General features: G+C 43.3%; 5 protein-coding genes across 7 annotated transcripts; 3 read left to right on the top strand and 2 right to left on the bottom strand.

The window, feature by feature from the left end:
- The first annotated feature begins 90 nt into the window (after positions 1–90).
- Positions 91–9,487, top strand: phf10 (PHD finger protein 10). The gene is made up of 12 exons (XM_080500431.1): positions 91–216; positions 1,466–1,575; positions 1,765–1,895; positions 2,075–2,158; positions 2,281–2,405; positions 2,517–2,666; positions 2,747–2,856; positions 2,980–3,124; positions 3,373–3,519; positions 7,536–7,644; positions 7,929–8,117; positions 8,320–9,487. Exons 1-12 carry the CDS (start codon positions 145–147, stop codon positions 8,412–8,414), a joined length of 1,467 nt encoding a protein of 488 aa, XP_080356557.1. The 5' UTR covers positions 91–144; the 3' UTR covers positions 8,415–9,487.
- Positions 9,488–10,310: 823 nt separating this feature from the next.
- On the top strand, positions 10,311–12,423 carry psmb1 (proteasome 20S subunit beta 1). The gene is made up of 6 exons (XM_080513861.1): positions 10,311–10,479; positions 10,820–10,927; positions 11,152–11,233; positions 11,360–11,489; positions 11,674–11,780; positions 11,867–12,423. The coding sequence occupies exons 1-6, from the start codon at positions 10,379–10,381 to the stop codon at positions 12,050–12,052; spliced, it is 714 nt and encodes a 237-aa protein (XP_080369987.1). The 5' UTR covers positions 10,311–10,378; the 3' UTR covers positions 12,053–12,423.
- A 342-nt stretch (positions 12,424–12,765) lies between these two features.
- psmc3 (proteasome 26S subunit, ATPase 3) lies at positions 12,766–14,546 on the bottom strand. The gene is made up of 2 exons (XM_080508897.1): positions 13,593–14,546; positions 12,766–13,217 (listed from the first exon to the last, which is right to left on the bottom strand). The coding sequence occupies exons 1-2, from the start codon at positions 14,535–14,537 to the stop codon at positions 12,879–12,881; spliced, it is 1,284 nt and encodes a 427-aa protein (XP_080365023.1). The 5' UTR covers positions 14,538–14,546; the 3' UTR covers positions 12,766–12,878.
- A 36-nt stretch (positions 14,547–14,582) lies between these two features.
- Positions 14,583–19,419, top strand: tbp (TATA box binding protein). Of its 3 annotated transcripts, none has more exons than XM_080497392.1 (9): positions 14,583–14,697; positions 16,075–16,238; positions 16,633–16,795; positions 16,935–17,112; positions 17,342–17,429; positions 17,811–17,902; positions 18,011–18,178; positions 18,274–18,368; positions 18,534–19,419. In XM_080497392.1, exons 2-9 carry the CDS (start codon positions 16,188–16,190, stop codon positions 18,611–18,613), a joined length of 915 nt encoding a protein of 304 aa, XP_080353518.1. In that variant the 5' UTR covers positions 14,583–14,697; positions 16,075–16,187; the 3' UTR covers positions 18,614–19,419. The 3 variants fall into 3 exon arrangements, with proteins under 3 accessions (XP_080353518.1, XP_080353517.1, XP_080353519.1); XM_080497391.1 differs by having other exon boundaries at positions 14,600–14,697; positions 16,000–16,238; XM_080497393.1 differs by lacking the exon at positions 14,583–14,697 and having other exon boundaries at positions 15,685–16,238.
- Positions 19,420–19,797: 378 nt separating this feature from the next.
- Positions 19,798–24,023, bottom strand: pdcd2 (programmed cell death 2). Its single transcript, XM_080500238.1, has 9 exons — positions 23,892–24,023; positions 22,855–23,170; positions 21,959–22,067; positions 21,807–21,863; positions 21,457–21,645; positions 21,221–21,376; positions 21,033–21,133; positions 20,838–20,951; positions 19,798–20,351 (listed from the first exon to the last, which is right to left on the bottom strand). Exons 2-9 carry the CDS (start codon positions 23,032–23,034, stop codon positions 20,181–20,183), a joined length of 1,077 nt encoding a protein of 358 aa, XP_080356364.1. The 5' UTR covers positions 23,035–23,170; positions 23,892–24,023; the 3' UTR covers positions 19,798–20,180.
- Positions 24,024–24,239: the final 216 nt, after the last annotated feature.

The raw sequence follows: 24,239 nt of genomic DNA on the forward strand, positions 1-24,239 counted from the left end.
CACTAACAATGTGTCGCGTCTCCAGAGTCCGGCAGGTGTCGCACTTCTGTTCAAACGTTCACGAAACCGGCAATAAACATTACCAGAGAAGAAGAAACGACGCCTCGGCTAGTCAGTTAGCTTAGCTGCAGTAATTAGTGAAATATGGCTGCTGTGCTCCCCATCAGAGCACCCTGTGACAGCAATCCAGCGACACCCGGAGCACAGTCTTTAAAGGTGATATATATTCTTCCAACAAAAAGGCGTGATTGTATTTTTCCTGTCTCCGTCGCAGTGGTCGTTGCCCAGCTCAGCTAGCGGCTAACGGCCGACCGCCTCCTTCATTCGTGAATGGTAGCCGTTAGCCACACTAGCTCCACACCTTTGTTTCCAACTTCGCTGAATGATCTGCTTACGTCCATGGTTTGTGTTTATCTGATGTAATGTCGGGGCTTGTGCGCTTTTTCTAGGTGTCTTACTGAGTAACGGCATGTAAAGCGCCAGAAGGCGATAATGAGCGGTTAGAGTACGTTTGCTCCTGTTTGGTACTGCCTGACTTAACAGACTGTAAACCCATGTGTTTGTTTTGTTTTTGTTTTGACAGCTGGGTTCTCTCTGTCTCTCTCTGTCTCTCTCTCTCTCTCTCTCTCTCGACTTGTGACTTGATCAGTGGTATTAGGGAGTGACTATACATACGGATCAAATCTTCATTTCATTTGACTATTTATAGAATTTTTCATTTAACCTGATAGGTCTACAGAATGGACCTACAAAAAGAAAAGAAAGAAAAGGACGACTTAAAAAAAACAACTAACCACTAATTCAGAGTGTACCTGTCCTCATTTGGTACACTGGAGTTCAGGAGATGCCTCACGTGTTGGTTTAGTGACTGTGAAAATAAAAATGTATTTAATAAGTCAAACTTGTATTTGTTGTGCCTGCATTTCCAAACTTCAGCTGGTTACATAACATATGTTGTCATATGACAAACTGATGCTTGGTCAGCATCAGCTTAAAGTATCTTGACACCTGGAATGCCACTTGTGTTTGAGAAATTAAATATTCTTTGTAATAAATTACCTGACAATGGAATCATCAATCCATCTGAGAATTTCTCAGTAGAAGGACCTGTGGCAGGTTCCCATGTCATTCTCACTTTACTGCTTCATACTAATGTATGAGGCAGTAACACATTTGAAGTTATTTTTGCATATCAAGAATGGTCACGAGAAAGCATCTAGTGTCTTCTACATTTTTTATGAAAGAAAGCACTGCATAAAACCTATTTTAGGAACCTTTAAAGTGTGTAAATGCATATTTGGGTAATTTCTAAAAATTTTTTGTGATATTTCTTTACACCCTTTAACAATCAAAAAAATTGTAGGACGTTGGCAGAGGTTCTTCACAGAAGTTTGGTATCTGAACTTAAGCTGGTCTGGTAGAAATCATATTATGCTATCGAGGTTAAAGCAGTTTTATTTTTCAGGAGGATGCCACTGAAGAAGAGTCCAATGATGGCAGCCAGCCTCCAAAGAGAAGACGAATGGGCTCAGGAGACAGCTCCCGGAGCTGTGACGCCTCCAGTCAGGATCTGGGGTAAGCAGGCGTTATTCCTGATGTATCCCAATTACAATATATATCCGTGGGAAAAGTAGCACGTAGCTTTACAACACCATGACAATGTCACTCATAATGTTTTTCATTCCTTGGGGGGAAATATTGATTTTTTTTTTTTTTTTTTAATCCCCAACCCCTGCTGTCCTTCATCTTCCCTTCTACTCCCAGTCCAACCTATTTTCCGGCAGAAAACCTGACGGAGTACAAGTGGCCGGCCGACGACACCGGGGAGTATTACATGCTGCAGGAGCAAGTCAGCGAGTATCTGGGAGTCACATCATTTAAGAGGAAATATCCCGGTAAGAGGTTTTGCAAAGAGCCAGAAGAATCATCTCAGTATCGGATCTTTTTTTTTTTTTTAATCGAAACGTTGTCCATTTCAGAATGCGTGACATCCTTAAAGAGTATGATGTCATACTGTAATGTTGTAATGTAACTACAAGCCAGTCATGATGCTTTTTTGTGTGTGTGCGTGTAGATATGGAGAGGAGAGACCTGTCCCACAAGGAGAAGCTCTATCTTCGTGAACAAAATGTCATCACTGAGACGCAATGCACTCTGGGTAGTTACCAAATTCTGTCCAAACTTAAGAAAACACATATAAACCTATGGCGTGCCTCCTCGGGAGAGTGTCCCGTTTCAGCCTCGGGTGACCGCTTAATTATGTATTTTGTTTATCTCCAGGTCTGACGGCTCTGAGGAGCGATGAGGTGATTGATCTCATGATAAAGGAGTATCCCACCAAACACGCGGAGTATTCCGTCATACTGCAGGAGAGGGAGCGACAGAGAATAGCCAAAGAGTACTCGGTGTGTACAAAACTGGGAAACTGGAGCCGATGGTTCTGAAAACGCGGCTGCTACACCCTCCGGCACATGTTCATGTATTTAGTACAGTATCTCTTGTTTTTTTTTTTACAGCAAATGCAGCAGCAGAACCCTCAGAAGGTGGAGGCCAGCAAGGTTCCCGAGTACATAAAAAAGGCGGCGAAGAAAGCGGCAGAGTTCAACAGCAATTTTAACAGAGAGCGTATGGAGGAGAGGAGAGCTTACTTTGACCTTCAGACGCATGTGAGTCCAAAGCGAAATGATGCACGGTGGAGTTCGGAGCCTCTTGACAGACATTTGTTGTTTTTTTTTTGCTTTCCCAGATTATCCAGGTGCCTCAAGGCAGGTTCAAGGTGCTGGCTCCGGAGCTCACCAGAACTGGGCCCTATCCCGTGGCTCTCATCCCGGGACAGTTTCAGGACTACTACAAGAGGTACGTTTTTACTCTCGAATAAAAGTTTGACTCGCCGTCTAAACGGCGCTTTAATAAGCGCTGGGTGTCGTCTAAATAAAGCGCCCTCGTGTGAGTATCTTATCACTGAGGTCTGACCAACAGGTATTCTCCCAACGAGCTGCGGTATTTGCCGCTGAACACGGCTCTGTTTGAGCCTCCGCTGGATCCAGAGCTGCCGGCACTCGACTCGGAGCCCGACTCCGACGATGCGGAGGAAGGAAAGGAGGAGAAGAAGAAGAACTCGTCCGTAAGACTGTGCACAGCGACACGGACATGCACGCTCTGTGGGATTGTGATCAATCACAAACACCCTGGTCGTGTTTCCAAGTTTTAAAAAAAAAACATTAATTCCTGGACTGTTCATGAAACCACTTAAAATCTCAATTGCAACAACCGTTAAACCGAGTTCTGTAAGAACAACACCTTCTCATACAGACTTGTTTTTTTACTTCTTATTTTTATTTCTTTTTTTTTCTGTTTCCCGTCACTCCACAGGACAGTTCTTCAGGCAACGCGTCCGACATGGAGAGCCAGGAGGGCGGAGGCGGGCACAAGTCCAAGGCCAAAGACAGGACACCGACGCAAGGCAAAGATGGCAGCCAGCGCCATCCTGCCTCTCACAAAGCCACCCCCGGGTACAAGGTAGAGGACAAAACCACCTGAACTCTTCTCCAACAACAGCAGCAGCACTTTTCTACCCCCCCCCTCCCCTCCTCTTTCTACTACCACTTCCCTTACTTCATCCATCCCGCCACCCCCTCCCTAGCTTTCTTCACTTTGTTCTCCGGCTTCTACAGTTTGTCAGCTTTACAGCCCAGGACAACCTGATTCACACACACTGACACACACACACACACACACACACACACACACACTTGGGGGGGGGGGGGCCCTGTCTTCAGTTTTTTTGATTGCCACGTGGCTTTTTGCTACTTTGTACCAGACTGTGAGCAATAAGAACATTTCGAAGGAACAGATCACGTGTTTCTTGTTCACCGCACTTTCACCTTTTTTTGTTTTGTTTTTCAGTGAAGACAAAATTTAAACTTTTAAAAAGTTTTTGACTTTTGATTGTCTTCAGTATACCTCTTGTCTGTCCTCACTGGTCCAAAAAAACAAAAAACTAAAAAAAAACTTCCAAGACAAATAAGTGGATGTTTTAGCTGCTAGTTTTCCTTTTTAATTTTTGAAAAAGCAAATACTTTTTGTTACTCTGATATAGAAAATATAAGCCACATGCAGTCTGTGGTTGCTTTTGACTGAAAAAGTAGTTGATGTTAACTCTTGACAGTTTTAACATTTTTTACCTGAAGTCTTTGACACTTAACCCAAATGTTTTAAGTGTGTGTTCGTAAAAAAAAAAAAAAATAATAACATTGATTTGTCGATCAACCATGTGATGTACTGTTAATGTGGAGAAGTATCAGAAGGGGGAGTTTGACACGGACGTTCCCTGCCTCTATGACGCCGCCTTGGGAGGAGAAAGCGGACCTTGTTCACACTTGTTGATGAGCTGAGCCGGAATCGCTCGGTCCATTGACTGTCTGAGCCTGACGAGCCACCCATCAGCTCGCTCCCGTCTCACAGCCAGTACTGAAATATCTCTCCATCGGTCACTTTCCGAGTCGAGGTTTTGGGATGTCGAGCATTATTGATGACGCGTTACCACCTTCTTGATTCGTATCCACTTTTTTTTTTTTTTTTTTCAATTGACAAATCCTGCAGAGGGAAAAACGTTCCCCTCCGCCGGCGAAAATATGTTGAGTCGTCACCATTTGCGGGTGGCGCACTGATCCTGGGTGTGTCCAGTTAAGACTCAGCTCAGCTATTGTGGTGTGGACATGGTGGCCCCTCTCATAACGTCCGGTTTCCAAGTTCCAGTGTGTTCACGTCGGATTCGCTCTTATCTTTTGACGTTACTTCAGTTCATCAGGTTATTATTTTTTTTTGCATACGGACATGGCAGAAGCATGTTTTGTAGCCAGAGTAAAACACGACAGCCATGTACTCTTCATGAGAAATTGGTTTGCAACGTGGTGTACATGTAACAACTTGCTGACGGTGACGGGACATCCAATGTGTTTTGTAAAATTGTGCTTCTTGATAATTTGGCTTCAGTAAGTATTAATGTGGAAGCGTAGGGGTTGAGACATGCAGGTACTCTGTTTAGTCGTAGACGTTTCCTTTTCATTTTTGCCTATTTTGGTAACGTATTGCAAGATTGCAGAATGAATGAAACGGCGCCAGTTTGTGACGGTAAAACACCCAGCTACTGCTGCGAGCTGATTAACGTTACTTCGCTCTGGTCTGGCTGCCATCCACAAGGACCCCGCGTTGGTTCAAGGTGACCTCATGATTAGTCTGCTCATAAATAAAAAAAAAAGTAAATATAATTGAAGCTGGAAATACACCGACTGTTGGCTGACTGCTTCTAAAGGGGTGGTTCACTCAGATATACGTTGCATGTTAAGTATTTATCTGTATTGCGCCATTAAGCATGTCATCATAGGTTTGGAGAAGTGAAGTGAACACTGCCTTTCCTTTTAGATGTCTAGATAAGAGATTATGGACTTAAATTCGTCACATTTAAATGCAGGGTTGCATTAAAAACAATGATATGGCACAAATTTACCACATCATTTGATTGTCAAAAAGTCTGTATTTGTGAAACGGTGAATTTGAGTAATAGCAGAGTTGAGATGACGAGAGTTAAATTTGAACATACATAAGACATACTTACACTGGGATACATTATTAAATGTCCTTAAAAGTAAAAGTGAGTTGTTTTTTTTTATATGATCCACTGGTGTAAAATCTGTGGAATCAAGTCATAGATGAGTCGTTAGTTCAGTCTTAATAAAAAAATCCTGCTTCAGTTGGTCTGCATGAAGGTCCCGGCGGCCAAATTAAACCTAATGTGTTTGATGACATTAAATAAAGTTAAATTAAGAAATTAAAATGGTGCCTGAATGTTAATCTTCTAAGAGGATGCATAAAACATACCACTTTTCAGTTGATTCAGGTCATTTCTAATAAAAAAGGTTTTTTTGGATTGAACCTCATGAATTGCTTGGTTCCACACGTTCAACACTTTACTGTGCCAGCGTCACTCACGCGATCGTCTCAGTTCATTCATTCATTCATTAGCCTTTAGTTTAGTCTGGAGAACCGCATTGAGATTGACAATCTCTTTTACCGTGTTAGAATTGGGTCCGTTTTTGACGTACCCACGAACTTTTGAGTGACGCGGCGATCTCGGCAATCCAATCCATCCTTCCACCTTCTATGCCACTTCGCCCTGTGCAGGTTTCACGGGGCGGTGGAGCCGATCCCAGTTTGCTATTTGGGGGGGGGGGGGGACAGGACACACCTGGACAGGTCCTCCAGTCCACCGCAGGGCAAACACACAAAGACTTGTCATACACACACACGATCACAATCATATCTCGGGGCAATGTAGAGCCACCGATTTTACCATCACAGCAGGAAACCCCACATTACAGACATAGTTACAGAAACAAGTGCTAGAAATGTGGACAAGCAATTCAAGGGTCCGTATCCATTTAGGGTTTTTTTTCCCGTTTCTTGTGTTCCTTTCCTGCTGCTGTCTTACTTTTTGGTTTTGGTCTCTGCTTTGTGTCCTGTTTTTAGATATTCATCATTGTCAAATCATGTGTTTTACTCACCCATAGTTTTGTAAATTTTGTGGGCTCTTTAGTGTAATCCACTGTCTTCCTGCCAAGGGACATTTTAATGAAGGATGTCGCACCCTGCCTCGAAGTAACAGGATGTAAATTGAGACTCAAACGGCCTGATTTCTTTCTCAGGAAGATGTGTATTGATCAAGGACATACTGCTATACAGCTTAGTTTAAGTTAAATTGCAGCCTAGTAGTAGTAGAAGTAGTAGTGTTCTGGACACCTCTATCAGTGATGGATTGATTTTAAACTTTTCACCTGCCTGATTTTAATGTGTGATATCCTGATTGAAATGTCCTTCAAGCTTCCCGTCTCTGTCTCTCTGTGTCTGTCCTTTCTGTCGCCTTATGAAGTCGGCTGTAAGTTCAGAAAAAAAAAAAACCCTAGTCAAATGAATGCACTTTTTTAAAGCGAACTACTGAAGTGGTAATGAAAGCTTATCGAGTAAGAAGGGCCCTGAGTAATGATTGTGCCCAACTACAGAATGATTACAAATCTAGTGGCAGTCAGCTAGTTTAGAAATTAGACAGCATTACCAGGAGAAAACATTAAAAAAAAAAAATCTATTAAAAAAAAAAAAAAAAATCTATTAAAAGTTTGTCTCCTTGAATGTTAAAAAGCAGATGCTCCTGTGTCAATGTACAAGTTAACAAGATGTCTTCTTTGTGTTCATACCCTGAGATATATTGAAATCTCCCGGTACAATGTGCACCAAAGTGTTTATTTGCCATCTTTTAAACTGTCCTATTAAGGAAGTTGTGTAAGTGTACAAACCAGCCAACTTATCCGTTGTGTGCTGAGCCCCTAGAAATCGGAAAAATCCCCTTCATTAGTGACGATAAGGTTGTTTTTTTTTTTTTTGTTTTGTCCTGAGCATTAAAAGTACTGTATGTTGCTGTATTTCCATGACTACAGGATTACCGTGTGTGTGGTTTTTATAGCATTATTCTGCCCTTGCAGCCTAAGGTCATTCCCAATGCTATATGTGGCATTTGCCAGAAGGGTAAAGAGGCCAACAAGAAAGGCAAGCCAGAGGCTCTCATTCACTGCTCCCAATGTGATAACAGCGGTAAGTTCACACACTAAAATGTCTGAGGACAGTTTCCCTGCTTCATGTCACTGTGTGTCAGCACATTTCTCAGTGTTTTGTAGCGTTTACACCATCTTAAGTTTGTGTGATTTCAGGTATTATGTGTCACATCCAAGCGTTTCCATCTCTTACAAATATCTAGCACAGGCTATTTAAAAAAGTGGATGCTTACTTCAGTGTATTTAGGCCTGTTCACACAAGTACCTTTTATTTGTTTTTGGCGTGCCTCTCTGTACACGTGTCTCCCTGCCTGTGCGCTGTAGGCCACCCGTCCTGCCTGGACATGAGTGGGCAGCTGGTGTCTGTGATCCAGACGTACCGCTGGCAGTGTATGGAGTGTAAGACCTGCACGGTGTGTCAGCAGCCCCACCACGAGGACGAAATGATGTTCTGTGACAAGTGCGACCGAGGCAACCACACGTTCTGCGTGGGCATGGACTCCATTCCGAAGGGTGAGTGGACGGATGCACACAGCGCATTGTGTGTATGACAGCAACACACACAGCAAACACTTCCAAGTTGTGTGTCAGGAAAGTGGAGAGATAAAACTTGGTGGTGGTGGAAAAAAGTTTAAAATCACTTTACCTGCTTGCTGTTGTGTGTTTGTGTTTCTTCCCTGCTGTAGTTAATGTCTTTTTATGTCTGTGTCCTCAGGCCTTTGGGTTTGTGAGGTTTGTGACAAAGATTTCAACACACCGAAGAAGAAAGGAGCCAAAACGCCAAGGAAGTCAAAGTCGGCTCAAAAATGAGCGACATTATCATAATAGTATTTTGACCAAATTCCACATATTTGTTTTTAGTTCAACTCAGCGCAGAAGGTCGACGAGCTTAAAACATCTACATCAACATGCTTTGTTGATACGACGACAAAGCAATTTATTTCAAAACATACCAACTATTCATAGAAAATGTATTTCCTGTTGATGAACAGCTCTTTAATTCCCAACTTAATCTGGTCTGTGAAAGATGACGCCACAAGGTGGCTCTATAATCAATATGATAATGATACCTTTGCGTTTCAATCTTGTATTCCATTGGTCTGTGATACACATCAGACATGAATCCACATAATGCGATTCATAATTGACTTTAGCAGATTTGTGCGAGTGATGGATTAACTGAGCTTTAGACATGAATATAAAAAAAAAAAAAAAACTTTCACTGAAGTCCATCCACATTCACTGCACTACAACCTGTGACCTCTCAACAAAGGGTACAAGAACATTTCTACTTCTACAAACGGACGAAACTGCCAGGAAAATGTTTCCGTGTGAACAATGGTGCTATTGATGTACTACTGAGACAGTCGAGGTTAACGTGAGTTCAATTATGTAAATCAATTTCCTCATTTTGTATTTTTTCTTTTTTTTTTCAATCTTAATAATTTTACTTTCCTTTTTAATAATCTTGTATTTAATGGGGCAGGCTAGTAAAGGGCAATATTATTTACTGATGTGGTGCTTCTCTTCCCTATGTAATGAAAACAAATAGACACACTGGACGACCTCATGGCTGCACAATCTTCCACTTTTGGAAGGAAGTCTTTATTATTAAGATGAAAGTGTCTCATCATATTCACTGTTACTGTCTTATAAACTATAACCACTAATTACATTTAGTTGTAATTACTCGGAAATAGACATTCATCAGTGTGGTGATTGTTTGACAAAAGTTTTGAATTAAAATTTTTGTCATTTATGGAAAATGTGTCTATTTTGTATTATTCTACAGTAAGCTTGTGGTTTAAGGACTATGTGTTTGTAATAATGTCATGATTGCTTAAGATTGCCAAGTTGTTGTTTTTTTTTTTAATAAAAGCTACTTAAAAAGACTGATGTATCCCCTTTCTATTGTGTATCATGTTAAATTGAGGACTGTCATTTCATAATTTATAATACAATTATCAGGACTGAGCAACACTATTCAATATTTAAAGAAATGCTAAAAACCAATCAATTTGTGTTCTTGGAACATGAACTAAATTGCATGAATCATGTTGATGCTGATGGTAACAGTTGCATGTTGCAGTCAATTTGACAAGTTAGATCTGTATATTTATATTTTTTAAAGAAGACTAATTGTAAATATTGCATCTCGTCTGTGTCGTAAAACTACTACAGACAAATATTTAAGTTTGTTTGACAACTGTTTTCATAGAAGAAACTGCATCTCTCATTGAAACTGCCAAATATTGATCCTTTTATCTTAAAATTTTTTTATTTTCAGATGATGATATGCTGCAGTGGGTTTAATTACTGTGTCCTCACAAGCCATGGGAGTTCTTGGATGCCCTTTTCTCACAAATCTGAATATTCCTATGTGTCTTTTTTGGGGGATAACCCCAACAAAAGCAGTAGTGGCTCAAAAGCAACATCTGCTTCTCACATTTTGCAAATAATTTCTTGACATTCTTTAATTATTTTTTGTGATGATCACCGAGTTGTTGTTGTCCAGCTTTAGCCTCACAAAAGATACTTTCTCAAACAATTAAATAATGAAGGATCTAATAAAGTCTCTCATAACTACAGGCATATGAAAAGCACATTCGTTTACGCTGTTGCTGGCTGCTTACAGGGACCTGCCTTTGGGGGCGCTGTCGCACAGAAACCCCGTGAATGGGCGCCTGTTGTCAAAGTAAAAGAAAAGGCTACCTTATCACAGTGATACAGCGAGTTTGAGAGTCGTAGAAATCGTCTCGTCTTCTACTTCCAAGATGCTTTCTGCTCAGACTTTTGGGGATCCTGGAAAGATGAAGGAGTATCATTACACCGGGCCAGTTGAACACCGGTTCTCGCCGTACGCTTTCAACGGAGGGTCAGTGTGAATTCTAAACTGGCGATGTGGCTTAGCACGCGAGCTAACCTCCACTGCTCTATGCTAACGAGCTAACCTTCTTAGCAAAGTTTGCGCAAACAAAGCAAACGTTTGGCGGCAGAAAAGTCGGTTGCCTTTTATTTCACGTGTATTGTATTAGTTTATCCGAAAAGATAAAACGAATTTCACATGCCAGACACAAAGCGTCCATGAGCAATCACGGTTTCAGTTTCGAATCGGTAGCTTAGCCTTGGTTAGCGGATGGAAACAGTCAGTTTTCTGTGTGAATTGCGTGTTTTGTTTTAATGAGTTTACCACTCCGTGTTGTGTACTTTCTCAGGACTGTACTAGCTGTTGCTGGTGAAGATTTTGCCATCGTCGCCTCAGACACCAGGCTGAGTGAAGGCTACTCAATCCACAGCCGGGACTCCCCAAAATGCTACAAGCTGTAAGTGCAGTCACCTCGCTGGAAACGTCATCGTATGGAGCAAAGCAAAATGCTCGTATATATCTTTATTTGGTCTTTTACTGACTGTCAATTGTAACTTTGATAGCGATCATTCGAGTGTATTGCATGTAGTTGTTGTCTTTACAGTCACTTCAAACACACTAATCGCCACTTTAGAAGTTGTAACCCGCCATCTGGTTTGCATGCCTCTGCTTTTCTTACAGGACAGACACCACAGTCATTGGCTGCAGCGGTTTCCATGGCGACTGTCTGACTCTGACTAAAATCATCGACGCCAGACTAAAGGTGAGCTGGTTTTGGTTTTCACTTTTTCTTTACGCCCCATTTGTTCCTTTGAAGGAGTGCACCACATTTCTCTGCAGCTTGCTTGTTGTTGTTATCGTCATGTGATGTACGTCCCTCTCCCCTTAGATGTACAAACACTCAAACAACAAGACCATGACCAGTGGAGCCATTGCCGCCATGTTGTCCACCATCCTGTATGGCAGGAGGTTTTTCCCGTACTATGTCTACAACATCATCGGAGGACTGGATGAAGAGGGTACATACTTATCATAATTAAAAGAAAAACAAAGCGTTTTCACATCTATATTTAATAAAGTATGGTATTATGTGTCAGTTATTCTTTGGCAGCACACACGATGCCGTAGATTTTTTTATGTTTAGTATCATATGATTATGAAGCAGTGTTGTTGTGTAACACTTTTACACTGTACTTAATGCAGGCAAAGGAGCAGTGTACAGCTTTGACCCAGTGGGCTCCTACCAGAGAGACACCTACAAGGCTGGAGGATCAGCCAGTGCCATGCTCCAGCCCCTTCTTGACAACCAGGTACAGAACGCACAGGCAGCTGCACACCATGCTCCTATCTGGGGTCCTTTTAGTCTCACTAATTCACCCGTCAACTTCTCTGGCAGATTGGATTCAAGAACATGGAGGGTGTGCAGCACGTTCCCCTAACTCAGGACAAGGCAGTTCAACTGGTCAAAGACGTTTTCATCTCGGCTGCAGAGAGAGACGTCTACACTGGAGATGCCCTTCGGATCTGCATCATCACGAAGGAGGGAATTAATGAGCAGACTGTACCACTGAGGAAAGACTGAGGGGGGAGGGGATGAGCCATTTGTCTGCCTCTGGCTTTCTCTTCGGTCTAATTGTTCCACTCTCACTCTGCTGGTTTGGTTGTTTTACTCACATCACGCCTCCTATAACAGGAGTGTTGATCCAGAGCTCTGGAGTGGTTTACCTTTCTTTTTTTTCCCCCCTCCACACACTGGCAGGTTTTCTGAAGTGTTCCTCTTCTGTTATCAGTCATGGTCAATTAATTTGACTCTTAATCAACAATCCTCTTCTGAGAACTAAGTTTTTCACTTGCCCGGGCTTAGACGCCGGCTCAGTTTTTCTTTTTGTTTTCAATCAGTACATGCTCTGCTATTCTTTTTACATTCTTAATAAATGAAAACATTAAAAAGAAGTCTGCTGTTTTTATTCTTTGCATTAAGGTAGTGAGTTTAGTCTAGAAGAAAAATGGTTCTGATTTTACTGTTAAAAACGCTACGATCAGTATCTTTTGGGTCACGACTGAAAGAATGAGATCATGGATACAAGTGGCTGAAATAAGATGGATGGAGTCTTTGTCACAAAGGAACTAAGTGTGGAGTTGGGGAACCATAAAGGATGGCTACTGAACTGTGAATATTTAATAGATCAAACGTGATTATGAATGTGAGGTAACTCCTTTTTCTGAAACCAAAAACTGAGGCTCCACACTCCAGATGTTTAGTGGAAGGAAACGACGACGCAGTGTAATGCCTTTTTATTCATTTTTAATATCTCAAATGTTATGGGCAACAAGTGTTTTGCTCAACAACTGCTTCAACAACCAAAGATTCCCTCACACACACAAACAAGAGACAGAGACGGGAGTCCTCAGGCATAGTACTGAAGGTTCGCCTTCTTCTTGGCCTGGACCTCCAGGATTCCCTCCATGTAATCCTCGTGGTTCAGCTCTGTGGCTCCGCGGCGCAGCGCGATCATGCCGGCCTCCACGCACACGGCTTTGCACTGCGCTCCGTTGAAGTCGTCGGTGCAGCGGGCCAGCTCCTCGTAGTTGACGTCGGGACTGACGTTCATCTTGCGGGAGTGAATCTGCATGATGCGGGCCCTGGCCTCCTCGTTTGGCATGGGGAACTCGATCTTCCTGTCCAGGCGGCCCGAGCGGAGCAGCGCAGGGTCCAAGATGTCCACTCTGTTGGTGGCAGCGATCACCTGAAACAAACGGCACGACATTACGGTGGTTCAACCGTGGCCCTTAAAACACACATTAGATGGTCAGTGAAACTTTGCATTTAGGACTCAGTCCTTTGTGCTCTGTTGACGTTGCATTCTGTTCTATTTGAACTTCTCTTGTGTACTTTCACTACATATATAGCAACATGGGATTATTTTGAGACACGTATATTTTGGGGTTTGGCTTCACACTGCTGGGAGTTTGTTGACATCTAATATTATCTGACAGAATTAATACAATTCTACAACTGCTATTGACAGTTATAAACTCAGAGTAAATTGACATTGTGAAAAAGTCAGATTTTGAGAACTCCACAGGTGTTAAAACAGTTTAAATGACGGTCGCATCTTTACCTTGACCTGCATGTTGGGCTGGAAGCCATCCAGCTGGTTGAGCAGCTCCAGCATGGTCCTCTGCACCTCCCTGTCTCCTGCCTTCTCACTGTCAAACCTCTTGGTCCCGATGGCGTCCAGCTCGTCGATGAAGATGATGGATGGGGCCTTCTCCTTAGCCAGGGCGAACGCATCTCTCACCAGCTTGGCTCCGTCTCCGATGAACATCTGGACCAGCTGTGGACCCGCCAGCTTCAGGAAGGTGGCCTTGGTCTGAGCAGCACAGGCCCTGGCGAGGAGGGTCTTTCCAGTCCCGGGGGGTCCGTACATGAGGACCCCTTTGGGAGGCTGGATGCCCAGGTTTTCAAACTTCTCCTTGTGATTCATGGGCAGGACGATGGCCTCCACAAGCTCCTGGATCTGCTTGTCGAGCCCGCCGATGTCGCTGTACTGCTCCGTGGGACGCTCGTCCACCTCCATGGCCTTGACCCTGGAGTCGTACTCGGTGGGCAAGGTCTCCAGGATCAGGTAGGAGTCTTTGTTGACTCCCACCAGGTCCCCTGGCTTCAGCTTCTCGGCGTCCACCAGCCCGATCACCGGCAGGAAGTACGTCTGCCGAGTGGAGGTCTTAATGACGGCGCACTTTCCTTTCCTCTGGGAGTCCAGGTCTACATTGGCCCCGTCCTCCTCTTGGTCGTTGGGGTCCACGTCCAGCAGCTCGATCACGTTGGACACCAGATACGGCAGCGTTTTGTTCACTTTGATTTTCTCCGTGTTTTCTTTGATTTTATCCTTCATGGCCTGCAGCTCGTGGGTCACCCTCAGCACCTCGCTCTTCATAATCTTTATCTCGCTGTCGAGGAGACGAGTCCGCTGGACTATCTCCTCCGTGGACATCTTTAAGACTTCTTCTCCGATGCCATCTTCCACTTCGTCCCAAACTGACTTGTCACTCAGCGACGCCATCTTTGCTCTAACTGCCGTGACCCTGGACCCGGAAGCAGATAAAGGCTCCACTTCCGGTAGTAGCCGCGCAGGACGCATCGCGAGCGTAACAACTCGCCGAGCTTACAATCTCGTTTCTGAGCTGCTTCAGAAACTGTGCTTCTAACAACTTGACGCGTTGGTAAGTCGGTTATAAATGGGCCGTTTCCGTGTACTAATTCCGAAGTTACGAACAACTTTTAGGTGCTTAACATGTACGTGTTTACTTTATTTACAACGCGTTTAGGTTTACACAGTTTCGTTGCAGCGCGCCGAAGTTCGCCTCCCATTCGTGGTGTCGTACTGTGTCTTGTAGTTGTGACTTTAATGCCTGATGGCTGGACCACTAAAACAAACATCCAAAGAAGAATGCACTCAAGTGTTGACCTTTACGTTAAGAATTATAAATCTATATTGCAGACTCTTAGTCCATATAAAAACGCATAAACCGTGAACACTATACAAGCCAAACGGCAAACAGACATCAACAATTAGTCAAACTTGGACTAGTTAATCACAGAGAAACATTAATAGAAATACTGAAATGTGATGCTTTGTTTATTTTTTTATACATTGAACCACGTTCAGTTCATAATCGAGCACAAAAAGGGCAATTGAAATGCAGTGTTCTACAATAGTAACATTATTATTTCTATGGAGAAAACAAAGTATCTGTTTGTTACTGGGTGTGAAATCTTCACGTCTATGTGATTCATACAAATTGAAGTCGGGAGTTAATTGCATCTGAAACTGGTTCGCAAGACTCTCGCAAGTTGTATTCGATTTCTTTTTCGGAAAGTGTTTACCGACTAGTTAACAAAGGTCGGAGCGACCGATTCCCGAATGCTCCGTTATGTACTTTCTGTGTTCTTGCTCCCAATTGTGCAGGACTAGTTACTCGTAAAACCAAATAATAATAGTGAAATTCAACGTCTGCCCCCGCTGTGCCCGGGATAGTCGTCTTTGTGCCTTGTCACTAAGGCAGGCAGACGAATAACCCACAATCAGGGCACTTCTTTGGAGTGTGTAATGTTTGGGACATATATGCTACAAGGAAGTACTGCAGACCCTGGCGCCACTCGCCGGAAGCCAACTTCAGTGTCGCCTCTATCGGCTGCTGCTCTCGTTAGCCTGGCTGCTAACATCAGCTAGCTGGAGTGTCCGTGTGGTTTTATGACAGAAGCTTGTCAAAAAAAGACTGAAACACTTCTTGGTTAGAGAGAAGTTCACCCTCTACACGCTCACAACAAAGCGGGTTTGAGGACGTGTTGGAGGCCCAGTGAGTGGACGAGGCAACAGAGGCGAGGTTAGCGGAGGATTGAGTTGGCGCCACTGCTGCAGAGCCTCGTCAATGTAGTGAAGAGATGATAGTGAATGTGCATTTTTTTGTTTGTTTTTTTAAAACATGTTTTCAATAAAATAACAAAGTTCTCCTTCTCTTCAGGGAAATGTCGGTCGCCATCTTGGATAAATAAACATATAGAGGGTGCTCCTGCAGCTTTTTCTTTTCCCCCTCCAGGCTGGTGGTTGTTTCCAGCAGAGAAACAAGACTCGGGGGTTCAGCAGAGCGAAGCTCCTACTCCGAGTTGGTGCCTGCTGTTTGGTGGCAAGGACTAACTGGAGGAGTGAAACATGGACCAGAACAACAGTATACCTGCCTTCCAAGGGCTGGCGTCCCCTCAGGTAAACAAGGCGACCCGCCGTGTCTTCGTTCGGACATGTCAGTCGTTTCACTTTCACGACACTGTACTCGATAAGTCCTTTGTTTTCTGCTCTTTGTTGTACTTTTCTTGATGTGACTTCAGTTTCAGCCCAAACCTCCTGCATTGTACTTCTCTAAGGCAGCACAAATTGGGACTTGTGTTTTTGCAAATTTTGTGTTGTCAAACATTGGTTGGACAATGCATGACCCACCATTAAACACTATAGCAGGCGATGTGAATGTGCTGTTCCTCTGCCTCCAGTCTTCTGTCATACGGAATCTTTTTCTGAGATGTGCAGTACGGCGATGAGTGTCAACATTTTTCTCCAACCGAGACACAAAATGTGATTGACTTGCTCTTTGACCTTGCCGCAGGGTGCCATGACTCCAGGCATGCCCATCTTTAGTCCCATGATGCCATATGGTTCGGGTCTGACGCCCCAGCCAGTCCAAAACACCAACAGTCTGTCGATACTGGAGGAGCAGCAGAGGCAACAGCAGCAGCAACAGGCACAGCAGGCGCAGCAAGCCAACACAGGTACCACACACCATCGGGTTGTATCCCCCCCCCCCCCCCCCCCCCCCATTTATTCTGAGAAATCTAATGTTTCGTCCCCCAGTGTAAATAATCTCTTCTGGTTGTAGAACTGTGAAATAATACGGTCCATGTTCTTCAGGCCTTCCAGGTACATCAGGACAGACGCCTCAACTGTTCCACTCTCAGGCAGTAACGGGCACCACCACCACAGCGCTGCCAGGAAACACCCCGCTTTACAATAACCCGCTCACCCCCATGACCCCCATCACGCCGGCCACGCCGGCCTCAGAGAGCTCCGGCATCGTACCACAGCTACAGTATGTTTCATGTCCGGATACTTTAATTTGTATTGGGGAAAGTTTTGCCCAATAATTATAGTTTTCCATTTGTTTTTTTTGGTGTTTTTTGTCAGATTTAAAGGTTTACCAAACTCTTTTTTTTTTTTGTTATGCTACGATTATTAAACTTGATGTTGAGCTGCTCAACAGTTCCTCTGAAAATACTCCTCAAAAGCTCTTCTCCCTCTTTCGTTCTCTCGACATTCAGAAACATTGTATCGACTGTAAACCTCGGCTGTAAACTGGACCTGAAGACGATCGCACTGAGAGCCAGGAATGCAGAGTACAACCCGAAGGTGAGAGCCGCTGGCGCCACTGGAAGCAGCTTTGTGTTGCTCTCTTAGTGCCACTTGGTAAATCTTTCAACCTTCAGAGCCTGATATTCTGTTGGTTAGCAGAATAGTACCTTTTAAATGTTTATCTTTATAAGAATTTCCGATCATATTATCAATAATTGTTCTCCATTGATCTGTCATGTCATTGCTACTCACACTAAAGGAACTGAACAATTTTAAGCAGATTTCTATTTTAGTTGTAAAAAAAACAAACAAGTACTTGATATTATTATATATTTTAATAATCTGAGGTGCAATGGAGCTGAAACGGTTGATTTTTTCCCCGCTTGAATTCAATTAAGGGAGAACTATGGATTAACGTGTTTTGACATAATTTCTTAGCGTTTTGCTGCGGTCATCATGAGAATACGAGAGCCGAGGACCACCGCCTTAATCTTCAGCTCAGGGAAGATGGTGTGCACCGGAGCCAAGAGGTCAGATTAGAGCACATTTGCTCTTCGCGTCAGTCGTTTATCCATTTCTAAGTATCGTGACTTCCATTGTACGGTTTCTCCATTGGTCTTTTTTCCCCTCCCCAACAGTGAGGAGCAGTCGAGGTTAGCGGCCAGAAAGTACGCCCGCGTGGTGCAGAAACTCGGCTTTGCCGCCAAATTCCTGGACTTCAAAATTCAGAACATGGTTGGCAGCTGCGACGTGAAATTCCCCATCCGGCTGGAGGGCCTGGTCCTCACACACCAGCAGTTCAGCAGGTACTTTCTGCTTCATTCAAACACTCGCAAGCGTCGAGCGATTTGCGAGACTGTCGTCCACCAGACGGTGACGGGTTTTTTTGGTTTTCTTGCAGCTACGAGCCGGAGCTGTTTCCAGGGCTGATCTACAGAATGATCAAACCCAGAATCGTCCTGCTCATCTTTGTGTCAGGAAAAGTGGTGCTCACAGGTAAGAGTTGTGTTACGAGTCTCCGTTTGTGTTTCGCAGTGGTGCCGACTTCACGCCATATAACCGTTTCGATGTATCCCCTTGTCAATGTGTCATTGTCTTTTTGTTTTATGGAGTTTTAGAATTGGACATCATGATGTAATAATGTCTGTTTTTGTTTTTTAGGTGCCAAGGTTCGAGCAGAGATCTATGAGGCATTTGAAAACATTTATCCCATCTTAAAAGGCTTCCGCAAGACGACGTAGAGTCTGCAGCTCCTGTTTTTGTTTTAAGTCAATTTTTTTTTTTTTTTTTAAAGACTCACATCAGATTGTCCTCCTTTATTGATCTGTACAGAAAGTGGACCTCTGGTAAAGGTTTTTGAACGAGGACTTCATCACTTGTGACGTTTTGCCCCCGAGGGTTCTTTTGTCTTTCCCAGAAGCAAGATGTCTACTCTGTTTTTGGATCGCATCTCTCGCCACGTTTAAAACTTGAACCATTTCCATTGATTTTTTAACAGTTGGTTTGAGGAGGTCATTTTTAGGAACCCCCCCCACCTCTACGTCACTTCCCTGATTGTACATAAGACTGTAAGAAAATGTACATGTTGATTTAGAAAAGAGGCAATCTGGCTGAGAGTGCTTCAAGTGTTATTTTAAATAGTTTTGTACTTTGCATTTTTAACAATTGCTCGCTCTGCTTTTAATTTGTACCAAGGCGTGTCTGTCTCAAACTGTCACAGACCCCCATCGGTCTGCTTTTTACAGTTTTATGCTCATTTTCTACATTCAGATCCATCGTCTCCATCGCACACTACTTAATGAGTGATTCATTTTGGTATCAAGTTGACACGGACTTTAATTTGAAATGTTTTAAATGTTAAACAGGTCGTTTGTTAAATTCAATAGCTCAAAGTCCTATTTCCAAAGTTTTCATTCACCTGTTGGTTGGTAAAAGTTTGAATTATTGAAGCACTTCATGTCCTTGTTTCTTTTTGACTGGATACTGGTGAAAATTGAGTCATTTTTTTTCTTCCCCCCATTCCCACTGTAAGTAGGTGACTGTAACCCTGAAGGATGTGTGATAAATATAAAACATTGTATCGTACAGATTTTCTTTTTTAAAGTGTCTCTTTTGTATTTCTTATGTTTTATATAAAATGTATGTAGGAATAATTTGGGAGCTCGAAAGAATGACTTAATAGATTTTTATTTTTCTAAGCCATTTGCTCCGACACACAGATTTGACTCTAATAGCACTTTTCAACCGGCCGCTTTCACTGCTGCGTTGAGGATTTGAACCACGGATAATAACGAGGAACTTGAGGGGAGCGGAATAAGGAAAACCACATTATTTCTTCTTCCATTTTTTAATTTCTGTTTGCAAAGGGCACCCTGGCATTTTAATGTGATTAGAAACTAATAAAATAGACAATTTTTGGGGGTTCTTTGGTATAGAAATTTAATGTGATAGCAAAGCAAAATATTTTCTATTCAGCTGATAAGTTCCTGTAGTAAACACCGAGGATGTCAATGTCTTTGTATTTAGGTATAATAAAAATGGCGGGATGAAAAAAAAAATAAATAAAAATCAGCGGTTAAATGAGACTGAAGCCACCCAGACTGAGACACAAAAACATGTGTCCGCCTCTCCCTGACACTGGATCTGGTGAATACAATTACATCCTGGCACAATGGCACATGTGAAGTCATTTCAACTCGGGACAACCGTCACCGCTGCTGCAGATGTTTCTCAGTTGAAGTTGAAGCAAAGTCAATCGAGTGTCTCAGCCGGCCAGGACGGAGAGCCTTTTTCTGTTTTCACGTGTGTTCAGTTTGTGTGTGTTTGATCTGAGCTGAAGTCCTGTTTCCAGATGAACTCGGAGCAGTACTGGTCGTCATGGTTACAGCTGGAGGAGCATGTGTAGATGGCCAGAGTCCCCCAGTCGATACTGGCTCCTGTAGAATCCACGCACAGACGGTTTAACAGCTGAGGCATCACCTGCAGACACAAATACAGTGATCACATGTCCTGTGTGGAGGAACGTGTAGAATCTAAAACCAAAATTTTTTTACCCTTTTAATAAATCTAAGAAAACATTTCAGACATAATTTCAGTTTATTGTATGTTATGCTGCAGATTCTTCAGTTTATTCCCCATCGTAAACCGTGGAAAGAGTCTTTATAGGTTTCCTGACATTACATTATCGCACCCAGGAATTACAAGTAGATGAACATAACTTTTGCAATCATTTATACGGGTGCTTTCAAATATGGGTCAAGATCTGTGAGGTGGAGTTTCTTTTTCTTTGAAAACCCCTTGATTTGCAGAATTAAGCTGTAAGGGTGAAATTACACATCAGTTATGATGAACAACATGAAGAAAAACGTTTCCATGGTAACACGTTGACATTTCAAGGTTGAGAACGGTGAGAGGATAAAAGCTGAATATAAAAATGATGAGATGAGGGAATGCATCAGTAGCTACCTGAAACTCAAAAGTCCTCTTTGCGCCACAGATGCATGCTGGGATATCCTCACCCGAGGGGATGTGCTGAGAAGAGACCCACACGGCAGAGCCCCCTCGGCTGTATCGCACTACCTTAAATGTGACAAAACACCCAGTGACGTACGCTGATGAGGAAGCCTCAGTGTTCCTCACGCGGTGATTCTGAGTTTTTACCTGATGTGGTTCTGCTGCAATCTTCTTTTTGAAGTGCTGGAACATTTTGCTGTCCTCGGTCTCATGCAGAGCCATCTCCTCCAGGTCCGCCTCCGCGAGAGCTGACGGCGAGCAGAGCCATCATTACATTTAGTCAATTATATAGCCACTAAAATAGAAACTATAATATTGTAACAATATAAACCTACTGTCAGCTATAGAAGGACCATCTGCGCTCTTCTGTGGACTGCCTTCCTCCTCTTCTTCAGCCTCATTTGATTCGTCTTTCTCTTGCACCTCCTCAGGCTCGGTGACGAGCTCCGTCTCCGGGAAGAGGAGGGGACATATGGCGCTGACTGATGTTTCTGTGTCATGAGGCAACGTCTCAGCTGTAAACGCACTTCAAATGTATGAAGGCCCGAACTGATGAGTGCAATACACACACCTTGACTGCAACAGTCCTTCTTGTGAGAGTGTTTCCAGTGAAGCGTTTGGTGATGTTTTCCGCAGTACGTCACAGAGTGACAGCGCGAGCAGGCTTTGTTACCGGGACCACCACACACCCAACACAGTTTAACACCCGAAACGGGAAGCACATCCCGATCTTCCTCCGGACCAGTGGGCGATTCATCCTCTGACGAAAGTCAGAAAGGAACATGTAAAGATCAAATATTATGCTCGTCAGACATTCCAGTGCCGCATCTTCAGTTCAAACCGAAATGCTTTGTTCTGTCACACATTAACTACACCTTGAATGCACGGAAAATATAATAAGCTTGAAACCCATGCACAAACCTGGAGGAGGGTTGTAGTTGTAGAATTCATTCCTCCTGCGCAGCTGACTTCTGAAAACTGATGGTTAAACATCTTGGATGAATATGAGCCTCATAGCAGGACAACAGAATCAAGGTGAGAATGAGAGATGCGTCAGTAACGGCGACAGTCACCTTTCATGCAGTTGCTGTTGTTGCGTGTGTAGCACTCAGGAGTTTTGCAGCAGAAGAGAAACAGAGTCCTGTGGAAACACGTCTCCTGACCGGATATGGGTGCATACAACTGCAGGAGAAAGAAAAAAAAAAGTCAGATCAGAACTATTTGATTGTCGAGCCAGAGATTTTGCATTACGATTTTCAATCATATATTTTTTTTTAATACTTAAGAGTTTTTTTTTCACATCAACACAGGGAAATGCAGAACATACAGAAATATGAACAGTAGAACAGCTTCACAGTACATCTCAGTTACCAGCCATCGTTTTTCACTATATCTCTAGGTAATGAACATTCTTATGGCATTTGTAAAAGAGGCTTTTTTTGTACAGCAATTTGACTTTTAATATTGTACACAGGTAATGCATGTATGTGTGGGATGAGGGAGCAAGTGGGGGCGACCTCGTATCTGAAAATATGTCTTGAATTTAGTCCATTTTGCAATGTACAATTCCTTTAGCAGGCATAGAAAGAAGGTCAGTCTTTCCATCTCATGAATCTCTCTATGTTGTATGGCATCCTGAATGTGTATATATTGTACACCCTTTGGTGTACAATGTGTTGTGTTGACATGCATCAAAATACTCAATGGAAAGTTTAATAGAAGCTTGAGGAATGCCATATGTTGTATTATATTCATTGGAACAATATTCAGCTATATTGACTCAAGTATTGTCTGTCTTTACGAAACGACGTCATACCATGTTTTGAGTTTAAACTGTCTTTAAAATAAACATGGCATAGTATTGTCTTTGAGTTTGTGCAAATTCTTGTTAATGTAACCTGCAGTAGCTCAGAAGGTGATCGGATCCCTGTAAGCCCCCCCTCTTCCCCTCCTCCCCTCCTCCACTGACCTGCAGCAGGAGCACCATGGGCTGTCGGCATGTCTCACACTCCAGTCCGGAGCCGGACGGCAGGCCTCTCTGGCTGAGCCACGCCGGCTTCCCTCCGACTTTACTGGGGAACTGCGGGGAGCGCAGCCGCCAAGCCTCCGCCTCCTCTAGGAAACCCAGAACCACCTCGGCCGACGACATGACTGCGAAAACAGCTTTCTGCACCAGAGACTTTGCTGCTGGCGCGTGTTTGTTTGGTTGCAGGTCTCAGATGCCGGGTACAGCTCCGATAACAGTCCGTGAAGAAACACCGGCCGATGTACGAGGTTCCGTTGTGCTGGATACATGAAATTAATAACTTCAGGAATTACAAACGCTCGGTAATCCTAATAGCGTAAATAGCCATTAATTATGATCGTCGCCACAATTTCTCTCAAAAATCCCATAATCAAAAGTGCGACTAAGTTAAATACACGTTATGTCATTCAATTACTGTTTACAATTGCATGTGTCCACCAGATGGCAGCATTGACCCACACTGAGTCAAACTGTATGAACCAACTGTGATGACGAATTATGACAACCTTTCATATTCTATATCACTTTATCCAATTTATCCAATTTAGAGTTGTTGGTAGATCCCGATAATCAATTTCAGCTGACTATATATATACACATATACAGTCAGAGTGTACAGCCTGGACAGGTCACAGCCCAACAACTTGCAAACACCGATAATCACTGATAATCACATTCACACGAAGTTAGTGTTTTCATTTAAACCCATTAACCTCAGAAGCAGGGTCTTTTTTTTTGGGGGGGGGGAGTTAGAAAAATTCGCTGAGTAAATACCGTCCCGGATTCGAACCCATGACCATCTCGTTTGAGTCGACGAGACCACGACACTTATTAACAACTTCCAGACTTTCGGAAAATGAATGCATATAAAAAGAAGCTGTATTATTATTATTATTATTATTATTATTGTTATTATTATTATTATTATTATTATCATCATCGGCATTATTGAGAGCGCGCACACACGCACACGCACGCACAGACAGTGACGTCATTGGGGGGAGCTCGGGACGGTCTGTCCGTTGGACGTCTGGTCTCACAGAGTAACGGTCGGTCGTTGTTGCCTCTCTGCTCTCTAAAAAAAACTCAGTGTTTAATTAAAAGAAAAAGAGAAAAAACGAGGAAACTTAATCAACAATGCCGCTGAAGCGAACGGCGTCTCGCTGTCAGCTGAGCGGCTCGAGGCAGAAGTTGAAACTTGTCTAAGAGAAAACATGGACAGCGGTCAGAAGAAGCGTCCGGCAGCCAGCGACGCCCTCCGTCCAGCAGACAGCCCGCTCCTCCGTGGGAGCCCCGCCGGGATGAAGCGCCGCTCACAGCGGGACTGA

This window comes from Blennius ocellaris, assembly GCF_963422515.1.
Source record: "Blennius ocellaris genome assembly, chromosome: 1".
In the NCBI taxonomy this organism is placed as follows: domain Eukaryota; kingdom Metazoa; phylum Chordata; class Actinopteri; order Blenniiformes; family Blenniidae; genus Blennius; species Blennius ocellaris.